Here is a 27135-nt window from a genome sequence, read left to right as displayed (position 1 = left end):
TGCTGTGCTTTGGTTTATAGCCATAGCTTGTTTTAATTGGTAGTATACATTGGATAGTATACATTGGAGGTTATGTTACTTTTCTTCTGAGTTACTGAATCCTCACTGTTAGATTTTTAAAGTTATTTAAGACATAATTGTTTTCTGTTTGAAATTCTTGAAGTTTGGATAATTGCTGCTTAGAGAGGCATGAAAGTATCTATTAAATAATGAAAAAGATACAATATTTGGCAAATTAAAAAATGAGAATGAAATAGTTTTCTAAATCTCTTGTGAAATGTTGCAGTATCTATGTTTTTCAAATATTCCTCTGCTCCTGTAGGGTAAACTGAAGTACTTTGAAAATATTTATTGAAAAGTGAGAATGAATAATTTAGCTCTATTTTAAATATATTTACCAACCTGAGAGGATTCCATCTTATTTTTGCCAGGCCTTATTAATTGCTTCTCATCAAAGCAGTAATGTTCATCTTACTACAGGACACTTTTTCCCTATAAAAATGTTTTGTGTGCATATATCTAATTTAAAAATATGTATGTGTGTGCACATCTACATATTAAGGTGTATGTGTGTGTGTGTGTGTTAAGATAACATTAAAGGACTATCATGTACTACTTGCACTAGTTCCTCAGCTCTTTTCTATTGAGATTTCCCCCCATTTGTTTCCAAAGTCTGGCAGGTTGAGATCCTTTCTTAGCACGAGTGGTAAAATAGTTTCACCTATAAAGTTAATTGCTACAATTTTCCTTTCCTTATTTGAGGCATGGAGATACTAGTTTTCTATATTGTAAGTAAATACAAAGCAAGATAATAACTTAATTTGCCAATGTTGGCGTAATTTCTGAGAGAAGATAAACAATTTCATTTAAAGAATTGTGTTTTCATTTTGGTTCTAATTTTGAATGTATATTCAAAATTAAATTAAGTTTTACTTAATAATGAAACAGTGAAGTTTAGCAAACACTTATTTTCCAGGTAAAAGAAGGATGTTTGTGACAGACAAATTCCCCCTGGAGAGTACAGGATTTTCCAAGAGTCTCCTCCACCAATCTGGCTTTTATTCTTTTTGATACAGGGTTCTGTACTAGAAAGCAAGAACAAACCAAAAATGATATTCTCAGTCCCAATTTGTGAAATTTAGGAACAAGAGGTAGGGAAGCATAAGGACATGAAAACATGTAAGTGAATTTTATATATTACAGTTCCGGTAATATAGCAAACTAGATATTCAGACAAAAACCTTCCTAGGAAGAACATCAAAATGATGGGTATGGTAGGGGTTTTTTGTTTTATATTTTTGTTTTTGTGTTTGCTTTTTCTATACCACTTTATTCCAACCTGAGCACTTCAATATAAAATTAAACACTGGTGAACTGTTTTCCTTACTAATTCTGAATTGCTATAAATGTACAAGTTCTGCTAGCAGGTCAACATTTAGATTTAATCATCTCTAACTACATGATAGATATCATATATGAAAATACCTAAAATAATCAGTGCAATATACTGAACTGATCAAAATAAAAGAAACTTTGGAAAACAATGCTGCAAGATTATTACTAATACACTGCAGTACTTACTTATGTTACAAGTTACTGATACATTATTTATTATGGTTTAGCCATGTTGGAACAACTGAACCCCATCCTTTTAAAGAGAGAGAAAAAGGAAAAATTAGCTATTTTAGTAACTGTACATTTTGTATACTTTCAAGCAACTCTTATTAAATATTACAGAAAAGTAATAAACATATGGAGACTGCAGTGTAATGTCTTATTTATAGTACCACTAAAGATCAAATTTATTTTTTTATTTTTATTTTTTGAAGATCAAATATAAAATAATCAAGTTTGAATGTACATTGTTGTTAGTACCTTGACTATATTATGTTCAAAGAGAACGAAAGCCCATTCCCTGACCCAAACAACAAAACCTATGTAATAGCCAGCCAGACTGTTGTCATCTACATAGGACTGTGCTTCCTGGAAATCGGCAGCTCTTTTATTTGCAAGGTCAGCCTTGTTTCCTGATAAAGCCATTACGATTAGCTTGCCTTTTAGGTTCTTTAAACGATTTTTTGGCTCTGGCAAAGGATTCATCATTTGTGCTGTTATCTATGACTGTGGCTTCTTTGCTCCTCTCTAGTACATTGGTATCTATCATTCTTGACCAGCTGCATCCCATATTTCAGACTTTATTGTAGCTTGGGGCCAGAATTCATACCATTTCTGTTTCAAAAACTGTAACATTCCTCAGTTTAGTTTGTTTGTTTGTTTGTTTGTTTATTTATTTATTTCCCTCAGTTTAGTTTAAAATGATCTTGGATCTTGGGTCATTAGTATTCGGAGGTGTCTGGAAGAATCAACACAGTACTTATTAGAGGAGAGGTTTGAACACAGGCCTCTGAAAATTATTGATTTTTAGTTATGAGCTCATATGTAAACAGAACAAGATAGCATTATGTGTGCACCTGTTAAAATCCAAAACAGTGACAACACCGAATGCTGGCAGGGATGTGGAAAAATCAGTAAACACATGAAGTAGCAAGCCACCAGAGAAAATCTGCATAAATTACCTACCATCCAGACCACCATCTTCACCATTTGTAATTATAAATGCCAGAATGTGAGTTAATGGATTAAAGACAATATATTTTTTTAAGATTTTATTTATTTATTCACGAGAGACACAGAGAGAGGCAGAGTCACAGGCAGAGGGAGAAGCAGGCTCCATGCAGGGAGCCCGATGCAGGACTTGATTCCAGCACTCCAGGATCACATCCTGAGCCGAAGGCAGATGCTCAAACACTGAGCCACTCACGCGTCCCAGGCAATATTGTGTTGGGAACCTTTCAGAAGGCTGAAAGATGGGGTGCCTGGGTGGCTCAGTTGGTTAAGCACCTTACTCTCGATTTTGGCTCAGGTCATGATCTCAGGATCATAAAATTGAGCCCTGCATTGGCCTCCACACTCAGTACAGAGTCTGCTTGGGATTTTCTCTTCCTCTCCCTCTGCCCATGCCCCCATGCACATTCTTTCTTTCTCAATTAATAAATGAAGTCTTTTTTGGCAGCCCCAGTGGCAAGCGGTTTAGTGCTGCCTGCAGCCTGGAGTGTGATCCTGGAGACCTGGGATCGAGTCCTGTGTCGGGCTCCCTGCATGGAGCCTGCTTCTCCTTCTGCCTGTGTCTCTCTGCCTCTCTCATGAATAAATAAAATCTTAAAAAGAAAATAAATGAAGTCTTTAAAAAAAAAAGATAGAAAACAACTCTCCGATTAAGGAGGCTTCAGAATTCCTAAGCAGGAAACCTAAATAGTTTTAATGCTAATACTTTACAAAGAGAGCTAAAAAGTAATGAGTTAAGCAAGCATTTAACTTAGTGAACATCATTAGGAATAAAAAGACACAACTAAAAATATAGGCAGATGTTTAAAAGATAACCAACTCTAGTCAATAAATTTGAAAAATTAGATGAAAAATTTCTAGAAAGATCATACTTCCTAAAATTTATTTAGTAATAGGAAATTCTAGTGATTTTTGTACTCTAATTAGTAATATAAATTATCTTTAGGAAAACTTCATATGCCCAGATATATTTAAAAACAAATTCTACTGAACATTTAGGGAAAAATGTAATTCCAGTCTCACCTTAGAACTGTATGATTTCATTAAGTCTGAAAAAGCACCCCTCCTCCTACTTTAATATCTCTGAAATTGGATTAGATCTTTTTTTTGTTTTTAGAGGAGAAAAGGTGGAGGGAGGGCAGCAGCAAAGGAAGATGAAGAGAGAATCTTAAGCAGGCTCTGTGCTGGGATGGGGGGGGGGATGTAGTGGGGGCTCTAACTTTTGATTTTGCCTCAGGTCATGATCTTGCAGTTGTAGGATTGAGTCCTGAGTTGGGCTTCTGCCTAGCCCAGAATCAGCTTCAGATTCTCTCTCGCTCTCTATCTTGCTCTCGCTTTCGCTCTCGCTCTCGCTCTCAAATAAATAAATAAATAAATAAATAAATAAATAAATAAAATCTTAAAGAAAAGAATATCTAGATGTCATTTAATACACAGAATAAAGAAGAAAAACTATGTTATCCCATTAAAATGTATTTGAAAATTTTAACATCTGTTCATGATAAAGTTTTTTAGCAAATTAGAAATAGAAAGGAACTCTTTCTTAACCTTGTAATTAGAATTAGGAAGAAGGAAAAGGTGTGTACCATCTATGGGTCATTTCAACACTAGTTGGAATTTAGCTAGTGAATAAGATAAAAAGAAATTAAAGGAGCAAACAAATTTTATTAGTAGTGTAATTATTTATACAGAACCTTACCCAAATTTACAGATAAGTTATTAAAATTACTAATGCAATGTAAGTATCTGCCTTTGGCTCTGGTCATGATCCTAGGGTCCTGGGATCAAGCCCCGCATCAGGTTCACTTCTCAATAGGGAGCCTGCTTCTCCCTCTCCCTCTGCCTACTGCTCCCCCTGCTTGTGTGCACTCTTTCTGTCAAATAAATAAAATCTAAAAAAAAAAAAAAAAAATACTGGATACACGTTCCAACTGCAGTGTATATACCAGTAACAAATAGTTTAAAAGATGCAGCTCAAAAAATACCACTTAAACTAACAGAAAAGAAAGGTATATAGCAGTAAGTCTAATAAATCAATATCTTTATGTAGAAAAGTGTAACACTAAGATAGTGTATTCTCAGTAAATGGAGAGACAATAAATTTTCCTACCATGTTTCCAGTAGGAAAATTCAGTATTATTAATATGTCACTTCTCAAATGATTTTATCTGTTCAATGTATTTTGAATCCATATCTTAACAGTTTTTTTTCTTGGTACTGGGTAAGATTATCCTCAATTGTCTAGGAAGAGCAAAGGGCAAAGAAGAGTCAAGACCCTTCTAAAGAAGCAGAGCCAGGCAAGGGTCAGGGCCATTTAGTACTTACCATAAAGATCCATTAAGTAAGACAGGAGATACTGGTGCTGAAATTGAGAGGAATGAAACACCAACAACAGAGACTTAGATATAATGTTACTCATTAGAGTTCTATGTGACCTTATGGCAAAAGCAAAACTATGGAAATAGTAAAAAAGATCAGTCCTTTCCAGGAGTTAGCAGGGAGGCAGCAATGAATAGCAAAGCACAGGTTTTTATGACTGTGAAAATACTCTGAATGATACTATAATGATAGATACATGTCATTATGCATTTGTCCAAACCCATAGTATGTACAGCATCAAAAATTGAATCCTAAGATAAGCTGTGGACTTTGAGTGATTATGTATCAATGTAGGTTCATCACTTAGAACCAATGTATCACTCTGGTGAGGGGAATTGATAATAGAAAGGCTATGCATATGTGGAGGCAGGTCAAATATGGGAGATCTCTCTGTACCTTCCTCTCAATGTTGCTGTGAACCTAAAACTGTTCTAAAAAACAAAATCTTAAAAAAAAAGGAATGAGAACACTTCTGTACTGTTCTTTACTGGAAGTGAACTCGCCTTATCCAAACAGTATAGCATGGGAAACAGAGAAGAAACTTCATCAACATATCAAGACAAGCCAAAGTCAGAAAAAAATTGGGCAAAGTTCACTCAGTTTGTCCTTGGTTTATAAAGAGATGGTATAGTGGTTGGGTACTTTTTGGGTAATGACAGCACATTTATATTAAGCTGTTTCCTGGTCCCATGCATTCTAACTCTTCACTGTCACTTTTTGGTAAAGTATATATTCTAGTACAACTGTTCTCAGGTGGGGCCTATGAAGAAAGTAAGGTCTATAGAAAATAATTTAAGTGAATATTTTCTCAGTTCTCTCCAGGATTATAGTGCATGGCTAGAGCCATTATGGATATACGAAAAGAGTAAAAGAAAAGAGTAATTCATTTTGAAAAGTAGATGTTTTAGTGCAATAGTCCTAATGAACCCCAGGTGAGAAGGACTTCTCTAGTAAACTATTTGAAAATACATATGGAAAGTAAGTTTTTGACCTTGGTGTGTCTAAAAACATCTTTATTGTACCCTAATATGTAATTGATAGTTTGGCTGGGTATGGAATTTTAAGTTGGAAGTCATTTTTCTTCCAATTTTGAAAGCATTGCTTTTATTTTGATCTTGATTCCAGAATTATTGGTGATGTCAATAGCTTATCTGATTCCTTATCTAGAGGAACTTGGTGTTATGATTTATGTTCAAAAGGATTCTTTGGTATAAATAGGGCTGGTTCTCAGTTTTTACCATTGCTGGTTTGTGATTCAGCTTTCTGGGATCTGCAAGACTGTGACTACTTGTTAATCTCATGCTTTCCAGTATCAAATATATGTATCCTGGATACATACTTGTGGAATCCATACCTATAAATTGTTTATGTTTTTAAGATTTTACCCCTTTCCTGTAATTTTAATTGTGTTTTAGGAGGGAACACGTTAGTTTAATGTCTTCATTCTGCCATTTTAACCTGGAACTTTTCTAGATGTTACATATAGTCCAATTTGATCCTTGAAACAATTGGATAATATAGGTAATATTATTAGCACTTTATAGTTGAGGAAACAGAGACCCACAGAAATTAACATAATTACTAAGATGCATCCAGCTGGGATTTGAACCCAGGCAGTTTAATTTCAAATCCTGCTTAACCATTATACTATAATGCTTTGAGAGGCAAGCACCATTGCATGATGAATTATCGTTTCTTTATTGTCTATAATTGTCATTTGTATTTCATGACATGGAGAAAAGCAAAAAAAAAGCATAAATCCCTGTTATTGTAATTATTAACTGTAAACTTATTTTTACCATTAATTGATTTTGAAATGCCTTTGCCCAAGAAAGAACATGTTACATAAGGAAATTCAATTTGTTAGGTGTCCATTCTAGTAAAGAGCAACAGACTTAGCTTGTATAGAATGCTGTTGTATAGGAGTGGAGAACTAGCCTTGAAATGTATGTGTAATAATAGGAAGTTAACTGAGTTTGTATAGTAAAGTATCTATAAAAAATGAACTAAACTGAGTTTAGTTTAGCTAAGGGGCTTATTTCTAGATTGAAAGTAAGAACTGTGATCAGAAAAATCAATCCAGGATATATAAAGAAAGTAATTGACTAGAGCTTTTTAAGTTTCAATTAAGGTAGAATAAGGAAAATGAGCTTTTTGTTTTTTTAAAGATTTTATTTATTTATTCATGAGAGACACAGAGAGAGAGGCAGAGACACAGGCAGAGAGAAACAGGCTTCATGCAGGGAGCCCGACGTGGGACTCGATCCCGGGTCCCCAGGATCACACCCCTGGCTGAAGGCAGCGCTAAACCGCTGAGCCACCGGGGCTGCCCAGGAAAATGAGTTTTAATATAACTAGGAAAGAATTTCTTGAAACTTTAAAGATTAGTTATAAAGAGATAGCATAGTATATAATTTTGGCTATTGGTACTTTACTATTAGATTTAATAATGTTAGATCATACCAGTAACTTAAGTTTTAACCTAGTATAGAAAGATATTCCATTTGTTATTGTGATAATAAAGCTGCATATTCCTTTAAATAGGAGAGTTTTAAGTTGGAAAATCCTCATTGGTAGATGATATATTTTGAAAAGTTCAAATGCAATGAACAGGAACTATTGCGGCTCATATCTGTTTCAAGAGAACATGTATTAGAGCACTCAGCATTATTATGGTGTCTTTTCAATCTTCCCTGTTGATGCATTTGCATTAACATTGCCTTAATGACTCATCTATCCTTGCTAGAGGTAAAACTTAAATATTTATTTTCGGTTTTAGCTGTTAGAATCCATCAAAATTGTACTTGAAAGAGTATCTTGCTTTATGAATTCTTAAACATGGCTGAGGTAAGCAGTGGATTAGATAGAGATCTAGAGGCTTCAGGAAAGATAAACAGTGTTATGGTTTATATCCATTTCTGAAGTAAGCAAAAACTGGAAAGAATCGGAAGAGGTGGGAAGTGTGGTGGATACTACAAAAAACATAACAGATATGAGAAAAAGGTTTCATTTTACTTCATCCTGAATCTCTTAAGTATTGCTCTTGCTTTGTCTTACTAAAGCAGCAGTTCAGCTCAGGGCATTGCTGTGGTTTGATAAAAAGGTAAAACATTAGTGGAATAGTCTTCCTTGTTTATCAGTTCATTAAAAAAAAACACACCCACTAGCGTGGCTTAATGCCTTTTCTGTTTATTGCTGATTTGACAGTCTCTGGTCCTTCTCCTTTGCTGTTAAATGTGTGTGTCCTTTGTTTGTGCTGGTGGGTTTCGCTACATTTGGATGTGAGAGAAAAGCCTCTCATTGCCATACTGATCTAATTATCCTTCTGGGCGAAAGTATATGTTAAATAGACCTCCTAAACCATGAAAGAAGAGAGCTCACAACAACGTAGATTTTCTTCCTGTACTGTGGTTTCGCCTGTTTTATTTCCTCCACGAATTGATGGCCGAAAGCTTGTCCGGAATGCTTCATTTGGAGGATACAATGAACTTTCTCCTTCATTGCCAGGTTTGTTTGTTTAATCTTGCATTCTTTTCTTAATTTCTTGCAGGCTTTTCATTAAACTAGACATTCTAACATCTTAAAACTGCTTTCATTAAAATGAAACCGATTCTATAATTAAAGGTTCAGGTTTAGTGACTGCTGCTATATGGCTTGGCTTTTCCATATTTTCTTTTAAAATCTCTAAAGCCCAAACTTGAGAACTAGTGATTCAGTGAAGTACAAATCTTGCATTGCTGATAGCATGAATTTTTGCTTTAATTATAGAAACATTATGACCCTTCGATAAAATTAAAACATTTTCTGGACTTGAGGTAAAGGTAAAATTCTATAAATAAGTAAATTGCTCTGAGGTTTTTGCAAATGAAACCTAGTTCTTTAATATTGATACTGGTTTGGCTGTTTTCTGCAGAATAGTAACTATGTTAAAATTGATGTGTAAGCTTTAGCAGTTCAAGTCCTGACTAAAGTGAAGTTTTCTGTCCAAGTATAATTTTTGAAATAGCCTTCTTGTTTGATGTGTTTGTATATAATTAGTTTTTACTAAGAAACTGTTATTTTTAAGGTAACAATTTAAAAATGAAATCAGGCATTTGACGGCTATGATTTAGACATTAAATAATTGGTTAATGAAATAGATCTAAATTGATTTTTTTGTATGAAAAAGATTTATTATAGCAAATATTTGAATATATATTTTAAAATATTTTAAAATCTGTTTTCCTTTCAAAATTTTAACTTGTGACATTATTTTGTCTACTTTTTTGAGGTTATATTTTTCTTTTAAAATCAAAGTATTCTTCTAATATTCATGGCAAAGAAATCACTGAAACTTCAGGTGCTTGCTATAACTATAGATTTTTCTGACATTTTAAAAATTTGAAGTATATTTTCTGCTTTCACACTAACATTTATTCTTGGCTTTTTGTGATTATCCAGGCTGATAGGTGATGTATGCATTATTTTGAGATAGTGAAACGCCTTATAGAAGGTGTTATCTGCACAAATAGTTATAAATGCACTGATTTCATTTTCTTTTCTGATAGTGTTTCAAAAAAGAATTGGAAACTGTACTTCTGAACTGTTGTCTAAATAGCATAAGCTGTAAACAGCATTCACAATCTGTATTTTGTCTTCTCAGTATAGCATGGTTCCTGTCATGCTTCTCATGTTCTCAAAATGGTGTATCTTTTAGTATTTGTCTTTGTTCAGAAGTGGCTTTGAAAATACAACACACTGAAAATTTTTAATGTTGTTAAATACTCTATTTGCTTTTACAGTGTGATTTAGTTCTATTTCTATTTCTATGTTTGTCTCTGTATTTTATTTTTAAGCTAGCAAACTTACTAGCAAATGTTTGCTGACCTTCATGCAATGAGTCTACTTAATATTAGAGAATAATCCTATGACTCTACTAAACAACAGAAAAATTTCACTTTAAGTTTGGTATTTAATTAGGTAACTAAAGGCAGAATTGTCAGTTTATATCTTGCCAAAGAATATATTGAAGGTCACCCTGGATCAATATATTTGAATGGAAAAGTAAATGGTTGGCTTTGTTTTCTAATTCTTGAAATAGAGAAAATCATATTCATAGGGAAGCTTCCATATTCCCCCTTTTCAACCAATAGTTGTATTGCAACTAGCCATGATAGAAAGCTCTTTAAGCTTTGCATTTTACAAATACAAACAACACAACAAGCTGTGTTGTATTTTATCAGCTAAGAGATAGAATGGAATTAAGTACTTTAAAGAAGTGGCTTCTATGCTGTTCTTTCCAATAAAAAAGTAAAGCATATATTTCTTCTGGGACATTTCATTATACTGAAAAAAAATACTTAGATGCATTTGTTTTTACCTGACATCATTAGAGGAAAGGTTCTATGTTAGTTATATTGAAAGATCATTTTGCCTTACTACTTTGAACATAACCTTCTTTTAATTTTCGTTTCCTTAGAAAAAAATTACTTTTTTGTCACTTGCACCTTAAGAAATATATTGGTATGGCCTTTTTCTTTATGATGAATTATAACCTAGAAATGGTATTTACCTGCCCATGTATTTCTAGTAACATCATAGTGCTTTTTTTTTTTTTTTTCAGAGTTCGTGTCTGCTTATGTTTCTTTCCCCAATCTCAGGTGTAACTTCCAACTTCCAGATATGCTTATTGAGCCAATCTCTAGAATAGTACCAGAAAATTGGAATGAATAAACTTTGAGCAAATAAATCACTTATGGACAAACTGTGTGAGCTCTAGTGCACGAATAGCTTTCTTTTTAGTATATTTTGACTTAGAGATTTTTTTTTTTTAGTACAATTTCTTGACTGTGTTCAGTATAGTTAATGTAGCTGTATTTTGTAAATATCTATTAAATCTGCATTTGTAGACAATGTATTTATAAATTCACTTTAGGAAGACTGAAAGAGCATAAAGCTTGCTTTATTATATCTAGACTTTATTGAACCAAATTTATTATGGAAGTATAGGAAAAGGTTATACCTTGCCAATGATGATAGCTCTTGTATTCTATTCAGAAACTAGAAGTTAGGGACATGGTGTTTATTTAGAAATATTTATGACTACAGATTTAGGGAAGACTTTCTTAAGACCAAGAAGCACTAACCATTAAAGAATGAGGTGGCTAAATTTGGCTACATTAAAATTAAGAGTGGTTTATAAGAAGAAAATGCTAGTAATAAAAAGATAAGCCATTGAATAGGGACTTATTTGTAACATATAGCTGGCAAAAGACCAGTATCTGGAATACATCAGGAATTCCTATATAAATCAATAAGAAGAAATAGTAATTTTTTTTTAATGCACAAAAGATTAGGGGAATCTGAGTGGCTCAATTGGTTAAGCATCTGACTACTGGTTTTGGCTGAGGTCGTGATCACATGGGTTGTGGGATTGAGCCCCTTGTCAAGCTCAGTGGATGGTCTGCTTGAAGATCTTTCCCTCTGCCCCTCCCCCTGGATATGAACATGGATGTGCACACACACTCTTGTCTCTCAAATGAATAAATGAATCTTAAAAAAAATAAATGCACAAAGCATCTGAAGAGTTCCTTTACAAAAAGAAAGTTAAAATAGCTAAATAACATGAGAAAGTGCTCAAGATCATTAATAGTTAGGGAGATACAAACTAGAATCTCATTATACCATTGATATACACACCCAGCAGATTAGCAAAAATATTAAAAATTTGCCAATATTGATGTTACCATGGAGATAGAGAAAGGAGAACTCTTACACACTATTAGAAAAATAATTTGGTATCATAAAGTTGAATATACATATATACTATAACCCAGGAATTCTTCTAGGTTTAAACCTTAAAGAAATTCAGAGAAAGAGAAATCTATCTCCAGGAGATAGATAGATATAGATATATATATATCTATAGATATATATAACCAGGATACACTCCTGAGAGTATTTGTGGCACCATTGTTTATAAGAGGGACAAACTAGGAACCACCCAAATGTTTATCTACAATAGATGGATAAATAGTGGCATAGTCATCCAATGGGATTGATGAGCAATAAAATCCTATTGGATTTTAATCCCATGCTTATATGATGAGCAATAAAAATGAATGAAATACCTGCTTGACACACTGTTAAAGAATATTTGCAAAAGTCAAGATAGTTGCCTTTGAGGAGAAAAGTAGATTGTGATCAAGAATGATGCTGGGAAGTGGGGAGGATCTTATGGGATTTTGACAGTTCTCTGTTTTTTTTTATTTGGATGGTAGTTATGTCAATATTCACTGTATACATTAAATTATACATTTATGTTTTATGCATTTTTCTGAAGCTGTTCTGTATTTTACATATGTAATAATTACAAGTAACAGTGGAGTCTACTTTTGTTAATTTTCGAATCAAATTATCAAATTTTTGTGTTTGAAAGGGTGAATAAGGATTAGACCTTTTCAGTAATTCATAGTCAAGTATGGAATATGAACATGAAAACAAATATTTAAAGTATGTTGTGATAAATAGGTTTGTACAAATATGTGTGAAATGCTGTATATCTCAGACAAGGGGAGAACGAAGTATGTCTACACAGTCATAGCAAGGCCACCTCTTCTGGGTCTTAAGAAGCACCCAACATTCTAAAAACACATGAATTTTTAAAGTTAGACCTAAGTTTGAATTAGTTCCGATACTTTCATTTACTGACAGTCAAGTTACTTAATTTCTGTGAGCCTCAGTTTTTTCAATTATAAAAAATATATAGTTAGTATGTGGGGGGTTTTTTGTGTGGTAGTGTTTCAAAGATTAGTAAGTAAGTAAAGCATCTGACATAGTGTCGTAATCACAAGTGTTCTTACAAATGGATATTGTTGGTTCCTTTGTTGTTGTCATTAATATGTTAATTATATTGATAAATTAATCAGAACTAGATACAAATTGAAGTGAAAGTCTGTTCTTTTAAGAACAAAAGTCATTTTTTATATTTATAGTATATACTTTCAGAAATTTTTTTAGAAATTTAAATCTATAGAAGAGCTTTGAAATAATTTATCAGTTCATCAGTATTAAGAATGTTCCTACTCTGAATAAATATTTTAGATTTTTAAACTGAATCATGTAACTTTGATTTGCTTTATACTCAAGTCTAAAATTTGGTAAGTTATTTAAAATTTCACATTACATTTATGAAACAGTTTTCTCCCCCTAGCATTGGGATTGAGTGATTCTCCTTATCAGAACTGGAGGGTAAGGAAGATACCTTCTTCATATTACAGAAAACAATTCAATAAAATCTCTGGATTAAGAAATTGGAATGGATTTATTTTTAGCTAATATAAACCAAATACTGAATAAATGGTATCTTTAATATGTTAGAAATGATTTTTAGATGCTTCAGGCACTGGTGCTACTGATGATTTTTTAAGTGCTGCTTTATGAATAATCGTGTATATTTTTAATATAGGCTTTTATTGGACTTAGAACAATTATAGGAAAGAGTTAATAATACTTGCCCTCAAAAGTAGAAGCAACATCATTGAGTACTGCTCCTTTTATGCCTGCCACACAAATTTCAGCATTAACATTTCTCTAACTGTACTTTTAATAACATTAATTTGCTAATTGCTTTTGGCATAGTGTTATTTTAATGTGTTAAATGATTGCAAGGATCCGCATGTTCATCCCAGTGCATTCATATATTTTAGATTCGTCCTTTTAGAATTTGTATAGCAATAGTCAGTGCCAATGATCATTTTAAAGGAAACATGAATTTAATGTATATTATGTGGAAAATACTATGCTAAGTGCTTTCTAATGGATCCTCATTTAATTCTCACAATAGGCACATTGTTAGATTTTTTAAAAATCTGCCCCTCAGTCTAGATTTATTTTCCCTAGTCTTTTATCACTAATTCTAGAATTGCTCCAATTTGGCAAGAGATATGAAAAGTATGTTGGGTTGGTTTTATCAGTTAGGATTCTTTTTTAGAAAAGAGCTCACTAGATGGGTGCCTGGGTGGCTCAGTCAGTTGAGCAACCAACCGACTTGGTTTCAGCTCAGGTCTTGATCTCAGGGTTGTGAGATTGAGCCCTGCGCTCATCAGGCTCCACCCTCAGCTGGGAGTCTGCTTCTCTCTTCTCTCTCAAAATAAATAAAATAAATCTTAAAAAAAAAAAAGAAAGAAAAGAGGTCACTAGAACAAAAGCTCCATGAGGCCTCTGAAGTTCATGTAAAGTGCTCTAGGAGCCACAGAAAAGAGGTATTTAACTTGATGTTGACAAGTTCAGGAAAAGACTTCATCTTTATAAGCCTTAATTTATTCCAAAGAGTTATTATACTACATATGATCCCTTAGAAGTCTTTTAAGCTCTAATAGTTTAATACTGTATGTTTAATCTAGACTTTTGTACCAATGTACATCAGTTATAATGTACATTTGAAATTGGATGACTTATATGCATTTGCTTCTTTTTTTTTTTATTTTTTTTTTATTTATGATAGTCACAGAGAGAGAGAGAGAGAGGCAGAGACATAGGCAGAGGGAGAAGCAGGCTCCATGCACTGGGAGCTCGATGTGGGATTCGATCCCGGGTCTCCAGGATCGCGCCCTGGGCCAAAGGCAGGCGCCAAACCGCTGCGCCACCCAAGGATCCCTATGCATTTGCTTCTTAATGCCTGCATGCTATATAGTAATACTCAAATAATAACAATTTTTTTTTATAGGTTTTGAAAGAGGAAAGGAAGACATTTCTCAAAATAAAGATGAATCTTCACTTTCTATGTCAAAGAGCAAGGTAAGTATATGTTGTCCCCAAATACATGATTATGGCATTTTCCTAATATTTAAGAAGAGGAACTAACACTAAAATTTCTATCCAATTTTTATGGCATGTTTTTATTTATGTTGGTGTATCATTCAGTATATATGAAAGAAAATTCCACTGGAGTTGATGTAGGATGCTGTTGGTAACTTGGAAATACCTATTGGTAACAAGTGTGTTCTCTCCAGAGTTATATTGCTTCTGATATCTGCTACTGTACTTCTCAGAGTTCCATTCAGAGAAGTTCTCAGGATTTGTGATTTTTTTGTAATTCCTAAGTATTCCAACTTTATTTGAATGACAATCAAAATACATACATTTTACCATTTAAAAGCCAAAGATCTCTTGCAGTAGTAGCTTGCAATTGAAAGACGTTTTCTTAGAATAAGATATAGTTTCCTAAATTAGTAATTCTGGGGCACCTGGGTGGCTCAGTGGTTGAGAGTCTGCCTTCGGCTCAGGTCGCGATCCCAACACCTGGCTGACTCAGTTGGTAGAGCATGGGACTCTTGATCTTGGGGCTGTGAATTCAGGCCCCACGTTGGACATAGGGCTTATTTTTAAAAGGGAGGGGGGATTACAGTGAATGAGTGGGATTCTTAACATGGTAACTAGTGTAAGTAAAGTTGTACTTAATTCCTGTTATATTCCAACAGTTGAAACCTGTCTTTACTTAGATTTAATCCTTGTCTATTCTGTTAGCTGAAGAGATGCATGGTCAGTAGTTTGTCCTTAAATAGTCTAACATATAAACTACTCTTGTTTTTCACAGCAATCCTAAAATGTATACATTTATCATTAAACCACATTCTCATGGAATTCTGAACATTTTAGCCTTACTTAAGTAACTTCAGGAAACAAAGTTTGTTATTCATTCTGAAATCAGTGTGCATAACTAAAACCATCATAATTTTAATCTTATGTTTTTCTGAATTTGATGCAAAAGTATTAATACTGCCATTTTGGTCATTTGGATTTGGGATTAAGTTATTTCTTTAAATACATGATTAAGACCATTAAGCACAATGGAATATACCTTTTTTCCCTCCTCCCCATTTAAAAAAATAAAGACAGTTTCTATTTCTCATGCATCCTATAAATAAGTCAATTGGAAAAGTCAGTAATTAAATCTATCCCATTTGCTGTTAGCATTTTAAGTGAATTTTTAGTAGTCCATCTCAACAAAAGGAATTACCAACCTGGGTACTGTGTCTAGTGGGATGAAAGGAATCTTATTTCAAGGATAGAACCTATTTCTAGGCTTTTGGGCCTAGATCTTTTATTGACTTGAGTCTCCAAGCCTACATCTGCTTATCTAACAGGTATGCTAATTTGCCTATTGCTTGCTATAAAAAATATATTTACCTGGACAAAAAAAAAAAAAAAACCTTTCCAAATCAGAATATCTGAGCTAAGCATAGTAACATAACATTATTACTCCTTATATTTGTAGTATTTTATAGTTTTCAAAGCAAGTTGAAAGTATTCTCATATGTTAATGTTCCCTTTACTTAAAGGTCAGATTTATGACAGTACCTGAAACATAATATATACAAAGTAGTATGTTAAACCCATCATGCACACTACCTCATTATCTTCAGAGCAACCCTACAAATTAGTAGGAGTTATCCTCATTTTACAAATGAGGAAGCTAAAAACAAAACAAAACAAAAAAACAATACAAACAAATGAGGAAGCTAAGACTGAAAGAGATTGAATAACCTCCTGAAGTCACACAGCCCATAAGAAGACAATAGTTAAGGGGGGGAAAAGAAAAAAGGAGGGAAAAAGAAAACTAAAAATATAACATACTGAGCATTCTAAGGCTATTTAATGAAAAAAACAAACAGTACTATAGTAAACCCTGTGGTCATCATTAAGATAGTGGTCAATAAGGTTATAAAAGAAGGACAAGTTATTTTAGTAAAATATTTCCAACAAAAAATAGGTTGAGTTTTGATACTTAAAAGGCAACCTGTTGATTCAGAAAACTTAGGTGTAGTGTTATTTTAAAGACTTATAGAAACTTGGTCAGTGGGTCTTCCCCTCCCCCCTCCCCCCAGAACTGGCTACACAAGATGGCAAGGATTCCTTGAAATATGTGTTCTCTAAAATTTACCAAGCTCATGTGACACCCTTCTGGCCTGCTGGTCCCTTATATACTAGAACCTTTTAGGAATCACCAAGCCGGATCTTGTCACATCAGGGAAACATTTCCTGTTATTCATGAAGATAAATCTTAAATTTGAGTCTAGCTAAAATTCTCTGTGAATAGTTGTAAAAGGTGAGAAATCATTACAATCCTCACTGGTGTCTAAGAAGTATATTATAATACCCATTTTCCCATGAAGCTGTGGGAAATAGAAATCATCCTATTCTTCTGACAATAGCTGTGCCATCTTTAGGTTCTTGGGGGTGAGGGGAAGACAGAGATGTATTTGGCTTGAGCAACTTTGTAAAATTGTTTTATTACCACAATCAGTGCCATTGCCACAAGTGTAAGTAGTATGATGTTTGAAGTTCAGTTCTCAAAGGAGTGACTTCATTTAAAAAAAAAAATAATGAGGGAGAGAGAGATAGCAAGAGACAGCAGGAGTAGGGAGGAGAGGCAGAAGCAAACTCTCGGCTGAATAGGAGCCTAATGTAGGGCTTGATCCCAGGACCCTGGCGTTGTGACCTGAGCCGAAGGCAGACCAACTGGGCCACTCAGGTGCCTCTATTTCAAGGTTCTTATGAAGATCAAATAAAAATAAGTATAAACAAAGTCTGGAAACAAGTTTAAGACCATAATACTTTAGAGAGCACTGGATAGGGAGGAAGAAGTAGATGGTAGGAATATTGGTTTTTAAACACTATAAATTAGTGTTTTAATGCTAATTTCTAAAGATATATATATTTCTTTCCATCAGAGAAGTAACAGTAGGGCAATGTGTACAATAACTTGCTAGAATGTACATGATTTGGTTTATTAATTTGGAATATTTTTAACTGTTAAAAAGTTACATTGCTTTGGATACTTTTAAGAATAAATAATTACAGGGCACCTGGGTGGCTCAGTGGTTGAGCATCTGCCTTTGGCTCAGGTCATTGTCCTGGGGTCCTGGGATGGAGTCCCATATCAGGCTTCCTGCAGGGAGCCTACTTCTCCCTATGTATCTGCCTCTCTCTCTGTGTCTCTCATGAATAAGTAAGTAAAAATCTTTAAAAAAAAAAAACCAGAATAAATAATTTCATATGTTTATTAGAAATATTCCAGAAGATAGAATGCAAAAATTTACAAATGATCTTATTTAACCTCACATTATAGATTAATTTATTAATTCGGTTTTTTTAAGTTTGTTTTTTGTTTTGTTTTGTTTTTAAATAATCTTTACACCCAGTGTGGGGCTTGAACCTACCACCCCAAGATCAAGAGTTGCATCCTTTTCTGACTGAGCCAGCCAGGTGCCCCAGACTAGTGTTTATTTTGTGCTTTTGTGGGTTTCACACAGATTAGCTTTTAAACCCAGATGCTCGGGATCCCTGGGTGGCACAGCGGTTTAGCGCCTGCCTTTGGCCCAGGGCGCTATTCCTGGAGACCCGGGATCGAGTCCCACGTCGGGCTCCCAGTGCATGGAGCCTGCTTCTCCCTCTGCCTGTGTCTCTGCCTCTCTCTGTGTGTGTGTGTGACTATCATAAATAAATAAAAAAATAAAAATTTAAAAAAATAAAAAAATAAACCCAGATGCTATCTATATAGGGAAAGTTGACATTTGAAAATTTATATTTGCCTTAAATACAGCAATAAATGGGAAGAATTCAGAAACATAGCTCTAACATTAATTTTTATATGCCTGTATATGTAGAATAAATGAAGTTTTTAATTAATATTTCTCTTTTGTTTATTTCTATGTGATTTCAGTCTGAATCTAAACTTTATAATGGCTCGGAGAAGGATAGTTCTGCTTCAAGCAAGCTCACAAAAAAAGAATCTCTCAAGGTTAGTTTCCACAGTTACTTCATTAATAACATTATGCATTGCATATGCTTTTAAAGTAGGCTAACAAGATAAATATGTCTCCTAAAGAAAGAAAAATAATATCCAGACGAGTACACATAAAGAATGTTAATATTTGTGTGGCACATTGGAGTCAACTGAAGAGGCTGCTTGATGATCGTTCAGCACCGCCTCAGGCCTCATCTGGCCATTCCTTTGAGGACTGGATAGCTCTGTGTAGTTATACCTACTTAGGCACATCACTTTGTTGTAGAACATGTAATGGGAAGTTGTGGTGCTTTTTGAAATTCAAATTCACTAACTGCAGGGTCGTGGGCTGAATTTGGCCCACAGGTAGATCTATTTTGTTTGATCTATATTGATATAGAATATATTGCTATCATATTTTAAGTTAAATATTGATATAATGTTTTTAAAACTTGAAGTAAACAGTTACAAGTTCAAATTTCCAACCTCTCTTTAAGAAATATTGCACTTTGGGCTTGCCTTCCAGAATGGCCACAGATCCTGGATCTTAAGAAACAGATGCTTTCTAGTTGACTCTGATCCCTGCATGGTCTATTTTACCCCTTTTTTTCTTATATCCGTATGCATTTGCACCTGCAATCCCCTATTAAATCTACTGTTATTCAGATATTAATAAATATCTGAATATTAATAAAGATCAAAAGTCTGAAGTTTTTTGGCTATAGAATTATTTAAATCTTGTTAGGTATATAGTCTTCTTACTATGAAGTACAAATAGGAAGGTTTTATAGCTAAAAGAAATGTATCATCACTCTTCTCCCATCCATATAATAACAACAAAGTAGTAATCCTCTACGGCCTTCCCAAATTATCTCAGAGGTAACCTATGAAAGTAAAACTGATATTTTGAATGAATTAGTATCATTTTGTGATTTCTTAAGTATTTATATCTTAGTATTAGGAAACAGCAAAATTGCCAGTTGTAAACAAATGCAGCTGTTGTTTGTAATATGAAAAAACAGACTGGATTTCTATCAGCAAGAGAATTTATTAAGAAAAATTATAGAAGCAGTATAGCATGGTGGTTAAGAGCATGTCTTTAGAACCAGTCTGCCTTTGTTTGAATCCTGCCTCCATGAGTTACTAGCTCTGTGATCCTGGGCAGGTTACTCTCTGTGCCTCAGTTTTCTCATCTGTAAAACAAGGATAATAATTATCTTACTTTCCGAGATTATTGTGAAGATTAAATGAGGGTAGTACTTGTAAAGTGCTTAGAACAGTAACGGGTATGCAGAATGCGTCCAGTAAATGTTAGCTCTTCACTCTTATTTTATCATACTACGAAACTTACGTAGCAATTAAAAGAATGAGGTAGGCATGAAAATGCTCCAAAAAATGTTGAATGGGGGAAGCTTTTTTAAAAAATGTGTTTAAAAAAAAGAAAAAAGCTATATAGAAAAGCTATATATTTCTATAGGTTGTATACAGAGAAAAAGCCTGAAAGGATAGTATTTTCCAGAAGTGTTAATACTGGTCAATTCTAGAGATTTTAAGAGGATAGGGTATAATAAAGACAACTCGTAGCTCTATTTGTGTTGTTTGAAATTCTTACCATGAGATTGGATACATCTAGTATTGTGTCATTAAAAAAAGGTAAAGTTCTTCAAAAAGATACAGAGAACTAGTAATCAGAAAAACTAGATTCCCGGGACACCTGGGTGGTTCAGTGGTTGCGTGTCTGCCTTTGGCTCAGGGTATGATCTGAGAGTCCCAGGATGGAGTCCCACACCAGGCTCCTTTCAGGGAGCCTGTTTCTCCCTCTGCCTAAGTCTCTGCCTCCGTCTCTCTCTCTGTGTCCCTCATGAATAAATAAATACAATCTTTAAAAAAAAAAGAAAAAGAAAAAACTAGATTCTAACCTCTAAAAATTCCTACCATCTCTTAAAAAAAAAAAAGTCCTTTTATCCTAAGATGCTAAAATTCTAAAAGAGGTTTAGAATTTAATACTTTGCATGCTATAGACCTAAAGTATTTGGAAAGAAATTGCTCATTTCTAATGAATTTTTTATTTTTCTATTATTTATGTAAAATAGGTGCAAAAGAAAAATTACCGAGAAGAAAAGAAAAGAGCCACAAAGGAGTTACTCAGTACAATCACAGATCCTTCTGTTATTGTTATGGCTGATTGGTTGAAGGTCAGTTTTATTGAAGCTTGAATTCAAATTGCTGAATGTTTACCTACTGGAATAGGAAAGCCCTGAGTGCACCTAAAGCCTTCAAGACAAAAACAGCTCCTGGGATGATTGTTTTTCACTGGCAACCTATTAATTGTATCCCAGAGGTTCTATGTTCCAGTCTTAATGGGGAGAAGGAAAATTAATGTTGTCTGTCTTGAAATAACATCAAATGTGGATAGCAGTTCTTTTTAAAAGGCTTTTTGGTTTGTGTGACATATAGTCCAAGGAAATATTTTGTTATTCAAACTATCGTTCAGTATTGTTGTAGGCAGATGTGTATGCATTATTGAGAAGATCTGAAACAAGGTTAATATAAAAGTTATTTCGAAAAGATTAATTTTCCGAAAAACATGCATATTGCTTTTTCCAAGCCTCTGATTATTTCCACTTACTCTCATTTCTTTCCGTTTTTTTTTTTTTTTTTTTTTTGTCATCCCATTCTATCCTCTTTCTCATCTGAAGGATATTTGGTTGGAATCTTTCAGACTAATGCTAAGTTTAAGAATGATCTTGTTAAGACTCTGACTCTAGGAAATTTTGGTACCCGACATTCATCTAAAAATCACCCCAGCTGTGAAAGCTTTCCACTGTCCCAAAAAATTGGTAAAACCTCCTTATGAGATCTGTTGTGGAAGTTCTCTCACTAAAATGGGAGCTTAATGATAGTTTGCTTGTTAGTGCAGGTAGTACTAGGGTCTTCTTCACTGGTGTACTAAAAATACATTCTGACTTACTTTGACTTTACTTAGAAATCTTTAAGCTCCAGGGCAGCCCAGGTGGCTCAGCAGTTGAGCGCTGCCTTCAGCCCAGGGCCTGATCCTGGAGACCCCGGATCGAGTCCTACATTGGGCTCCCTACGTGGAGCCTGCTTCTCCCTCTGCCTGTGTCTCTGCCATTCTCTGTCTCTCCCTCTGTCTCTCATTAATAAATAAATAGAATCTTAAAAAAAAAAAAATCTTCAAGCTCCAGATTTCACTTGAGTTTTTCTGAGCTAAACTTCCTATTGTCTTCTGACATTGGGTTCCAGTAACTAATCCCCTAAAAGTCCCCAACGGATCCCCTGGCTGACTTTCTAAATCATACCTTCATCTGATAATTTGCCATTTATGTTCTATGTCACATGTCCCAGATTAAAAATGTTATCTTAGGATAACTATTCCTTTTGTTTTTCTTGTCTTGCCATTTCTTTTACATAAACACATACTTTTCTCAGAGATTTTTTTACTTTTTTCATTCCTGGCTCCAAACTCCCCCTTACTAATTTTTTTCTTATTTACAGTTACTGTGGTTTGCCTATTTCTGGGGTTAGGGAGCCCTATATTTTTTTTAATTTTTTTAAAAATTTTTATTTATTTATGATAGTCACAGAGAGAGAAAAAGAGGCAGAGACACAGGCAGAGAGAAGCAGGCTCCATGCACCGGGAGCCCGACGTGGGAATCGATCCTGGGTGTCCAGGATCACGCCCTAGGCCAAAGGCAGGCGCCAAACCGCTGCGCCACCCAGGGATCCCAGGGAGCCCTATATTTATTTCATAATTCATAAAAGTACATTGAGAGCAGACATTTTATAGTAAATAAAAGGATAATTCCTAGTTTTTATTCTAAATATATTAGCATTCTTTTCAGTATTGTGAATTCAGTGACTTGCATAGAAACATTTTTACTGGATAACAGAAATAGAAATTGATAGGAAAAGCCAGTTATAGACTTGTTATTGACATAACATTAAACCCTGGGATGAGGAACATTTTGAGACTAGAGAGAGATTCAGGTAACTGTGTCTTAAAATTCCCCCAAGAACTTAAATGGCACACTTTATGTAATTACTAAGAACAAAGTAATTTGGAGAAGGTAATTTTAGAGGATGGAAGAGCGTTCTTCCCTCTTCCTACCACTCCATGAATGTTTAGGGAATGCCTAGTGTTTGTGCTAGCAGTGATTTCAGCACTGTTAATGTAGTGGTGGTGGGGGGATTCTTAAAAGGTGGAATAATCTTACACTCCCACACATAAAATTATGAGAGATGGTAAGAAGAGACTCTTGGTACTAGGAAAGTATATTTTAATGGCTCCTGAGCTGGCCCAGAGGGTTAGGAAAACCATTCTACTTGGTACATTATTTTAAACCTGTTGACCTAGTCTCTGGCTAGACTGTAAGTTCCTCAGAAGCAGGAGCCATTCTTTTTTTACCTTTGTGTGCAGTGCTTACCATTTAGTAGCTTAAAAAAATCTACTGAATCTAGTTCTATTTTGTGGAGATTTTAGATTAAAACATCCTCTTTGCCATTAGTGAGTTTGTATCTTGTGGGGCAAAAAGAGAAAAATGGAGCTTTATTTCCTAATAAAGTTATCTTTCTATAGATTCGTGGTACTCTAAAGAGCTGGACCAAGTTGTGGTGTGTTTTGAAACCTGGGGTGCTACTGATCTATAAAACCCAAAAAAATGGTCAGTGGGTTGGAACAGTTCTTCTGAATGCCTGTGAAATCATTGAGCGTCCATCAAAAAAGGATGGCTTTTGTTTTAAACTTTTTCATCCTTTGGAGCAGTCTATTTGGGCAGTGAAGGTAAGTAAGCACTGTTGTATAATTAAAAGGTAAAGATAACAATCTATGAATAGAATCTATGAATAGAGTGGAGATGAATCAAGGTATCTAATGATTGCCGACCTCTGCCAAGACTTCTGAATTTGCTTCTGTTTTAAAGTGCGTTATTTGTCTTTTTGTCTCTACACACAGTAAACTATGTACCAATCTCTCTGGGGATTCAGTTTGTACTTTGTTTTTTAATTGCAGTTACTAGCTTTGCTTTGTAATATTATATCTTATTTATAGTGAGTGAGGTTTTTTTTTTTCTTTTTTTCTTTCTTTTTTTTTTTAAGGTTTTTTTTTTTTTTCCCCTTTATCAAATTATAAGATCCCTAGAACAGAGCTGCCATTTATTCTTGTGGTCTTTCCTATAAGATTTAAATATGTGACAAGAAATCTATAATAGAAATAAGAGTCAATAGTCTACTTACTCTTGAGATTCAGCTTTCTTTGAAAGCGAAGATCTAATGCTTTAAAACTAAAAAGTTAGGGACACCTGGGTGGCTCAGTGGTTGAGCATCTCTGCCTCAGGTCGTGATCCCAGGGTCCTGGAATTGAGTCCCTCACAGGGAGGCTGCTTCTCTCCAAGTCTGTGTCTCTACCTCTCTGTGTGTCTCATGAATAAATAAATAAAACTTTAAAAATAAAAAAATAAAAATAAAAAATATTACTGTGGTCACTCATGTGTTAAAAAAGCAGAAACTTAATCAGGAAAATAGGAATGCCATATTTGATTAACTACCAAGGCATTCTACAGACATTAGATATGTAATACACAGTAATGGAATAAATGGATTTAATTTAAATTTTTACAAAGCAATCATTGTTTTAGTTTCTAAGAAGGCCAGTTATACATGAATAAATGGTTTAGAGGTTCTCCTTTAAGGAAAGCCACCTAATTGAGATTTAGGGTTAAACAAACAAATGTAACTTCAGCTTTTAAATATTTTTTGGTATTGCTTAATTAGGCAATATATATACACACATCTCTAAATGACTTGGACTTTTAACCTTTATTTTAGTAGTCTGTAGTCATAGCAAGACTAAATTTAGGATTAGAGTTCCATTCTGGGATTAGGCACTTCCCACAGGGAAAGAATTTAACACATAGAACTTCTGTTAGTTATACACCATGTGATTCCCAAATGAAAAAAACAACTTTCAAAAGCCTTTCTATATAGTATTTATTCTTTACTAATACTCTTAGGAATTATAAGAATTACAATGAATTTTTAAATTATTTTAAAAGATTTTAATGCCAAATTTATTGAATTCTCAATATTGTTGGGAAAGAGGGAAATTAGTCCAGTTAATTGATCATCAGAATATTCTCCACAGGGGGATCCCTGGGTAGCTCAGCGGTTTGGCGCCTGCCTTTGGCCCCGGGCGTGATCCTGGAGTCCTGGGATCGAGTCCCACATCAGGCTCCCTGCGGGGAGCCTGCTTCTCCCTCTGCCTGTGTCTCTGCCTCTCTCTCTCTCTGTGTGTCTCTCGTGAATGAATAAATAAAATACTAAAAAAAAAAAAAAAAAAAAAAGAATATTCCCCACAAACAAAAGACGCTAAGTTCTTCAAAGTCAGTATCCATGATTAGGTAAAAGTAATGTTCTTACTTTGTATCAGGGACTCTTGAGCATTTTACATGGACTTAAAAAATTCTCATACCTTTAGGGGTGCCTAGGGTAGCTCTGTTAGGCAGCTGCCTTCAGCTTAAGTCATGATCTTGGGGTCCAGGGATTATGCCCTAAATTGAGTTCCCTGCTCAGTGAGGAGTCTGCTTGTCCCTCTCTCTCTGCCGCCCTCCTCTGGCTTGTGTGTTCTCTCTCTCAAATAAATAAATAAAATCTTTTAAAAAATAAAAGTAAAAATTCTCACCTAAAGAGCTTACTTAAGTAGTTTTTCTGGCATGGAACCAAACTTGAAACCACACAGTCTGACTAGATCTTACTCTATGCTAGTTCTAGGAGCTGGCCCATAAAATTATAAAGCTCTTTGAAAATACCCAAGTGATATTACAGGATTTATTAAAATTATATTGACTTTTTCTTCTTTTTCATTTTGAATCTATTATCTTCTTTATGCTTCTCATTTTATTCTTTGATCTTATAACTTAAAATTTACTTTGTCTATCAAAATTATGCTGTTAGCTCTATCCCCAGATTTTCTTTCCAGAGAAGAACTGGGTTCACTTAAGTTTGGCCTTGGTGATACTAATTACTGTAGAGTTCTTGGTGTTGTATGCTCCTAAAACAAATAACCCTAGCCAACAACAACAATGACAAATTCCTTTATCTTTCTGGAAAAAATAAAATTAACCTTTTCTGTTGGTATTTTATAATAATTATATCAATGATTATAAAATAAGAGATTTTTCCTTAGACCTAATCAAAATTCATTTTTCTTTTTCTTATAAATTATAACTATATTTCAAGCTTTTTTTAGGCCTCTAGAAATTTAATATTACTTATTTTAATAGTATCTGTAGAATGGAAATTTCTCTATTAAAATTTGATCTAGTAAAATTAATTACAGGTTTATGTTTCTGTGAACAATTAAGTAGAGATAATGTTTTTTTTTTTTTTTTGAGATAATGTTTAATGATAGCTTTAAGTTGTTCAGTTTTCTGGTAAAGAGGTATATTTGTTGGAGGAGGAAAACTTACTTTCCTTAAAACTTACTCCTGCTTTCTCAAGAAGCATGAGATCAAAGCTTGTTTGCTTTTAGATTCTATTCTTTGCCTAACTTAGATTGTTACAGGTGGTGGTAATGGAAAACATGAAGTTAAGATTTCATAATACCTATTGTATACCATTTCTTTTCTTTTAAGGGTCCAAAAGGTGAAGCAGTTGGATCTATAACTCAGCCCTTACCTAGCAGTTACCTGATCATCCGAGCCACTTCAGAGTCAGATGGTAAATATTAGATTTTGATGGAGTAGATTTTAGAACTCATTTTTAAGGGTTTATTTTATATGCCACTGTGTTTTTTTCCTTTGGGGAAAATCTCTTTAGTATGGTATTTGCAGCAGAAGTATTGTATTCATAAATTGCTTATGATACTAAAATATTACTAATTTTGTAGACAAACAGGGAAATCTGATAGGAAGAATTGTAAAGTCAAGTGACAAATTGGCAGCCTAAAGTTTTCTTCTTCATCCTCCATTGACATCTTAATACCTTTTGACTTGGCTACTGTTCTGTGTGGTAACTCTTTTAAGTATTATAATTTTAGAGGTACATTTAATATACTATTTGTGTTTTATTATACCTGGGTGGCTCAGTTGGTTGAGCATCCGACCGTTGGTTTCAGCTTATCTGGGAGATCAAGCCCTGTGTCAGGCTCCCCACTCAGCAGGGAGTCTGCTTCCCTTCTGCCCTGCCCCCCTACTCAGGCACATGTGCATGCGTGCGTGCTCTCTCTTTCTCAAATAATTTTTTAATTAACATTTATAACACACATTGTCTTAAGGCTTTTTTTACCCAAGAGATTCAAGTACAAACTTTTGTTCTGTATCTAGTAACTTAATAAAGAATTCTTGAAG

The 27135-nt window shown here is 34.1% G+C and overlaps 1 protein-coding gene across 9 annotated transcripts in view; it reads left to right on the top strand.

Annotated features, from left to right (window-relative positions):
- OSBPL8 (oxysterol binding protein like 8) overlaps positions 1-27135 on the top strand; it is a 147777-nt gene that overhangs the window by 86611 nt on the left and 34031 nt on the right. For 8 of the 9 annotated variants that reach the window (XM_077845564.1, XM_077845565.1, XM_077845563.1 and 5 more), the window contains 5 exons: positions 14711-14781; positions 18710-18787; positions 20866-20967; positions 23370-23573; positions 26422-26506. In XM_077845564.1, the coding sequence (XP_077701690.1) occupies positions 14711-14781; positions 18710-18787; positions 20866-20967; positions 23370-23573; positions 26422-26506 (540 nt within the window). Of the gene's footprint in view, positions 1-8340; positions 8512-14710; positions 14782-18709; positions 18788-20865; positions 20968-23369; positions 23574-26421; positions 26507-27135 lie in introns of those variants that run through there. The other variant, XM_077845566.1, reaches the window with a different exon arrangement.

The sequence above is a fragment of the Canis aureus genome, chromosome 13, assembly GCF_053574225.1.
Source record: "Canis aureus isolate CA01 chromosome 13, VMU_Caureus_v.1.0, whole genome shotgun sequence".
NCBI classification, from domain to species: Eukaryota; Metazoa; Chordata; class Mammalia; order Carnivora; family Canidae; genus Canis; species Canis aureus.
The sequence above is the reverse complement of the archived record's forward strand: the minus strand, read 5'-3'. Positions and strand labels throughout refer to the sequence as shown.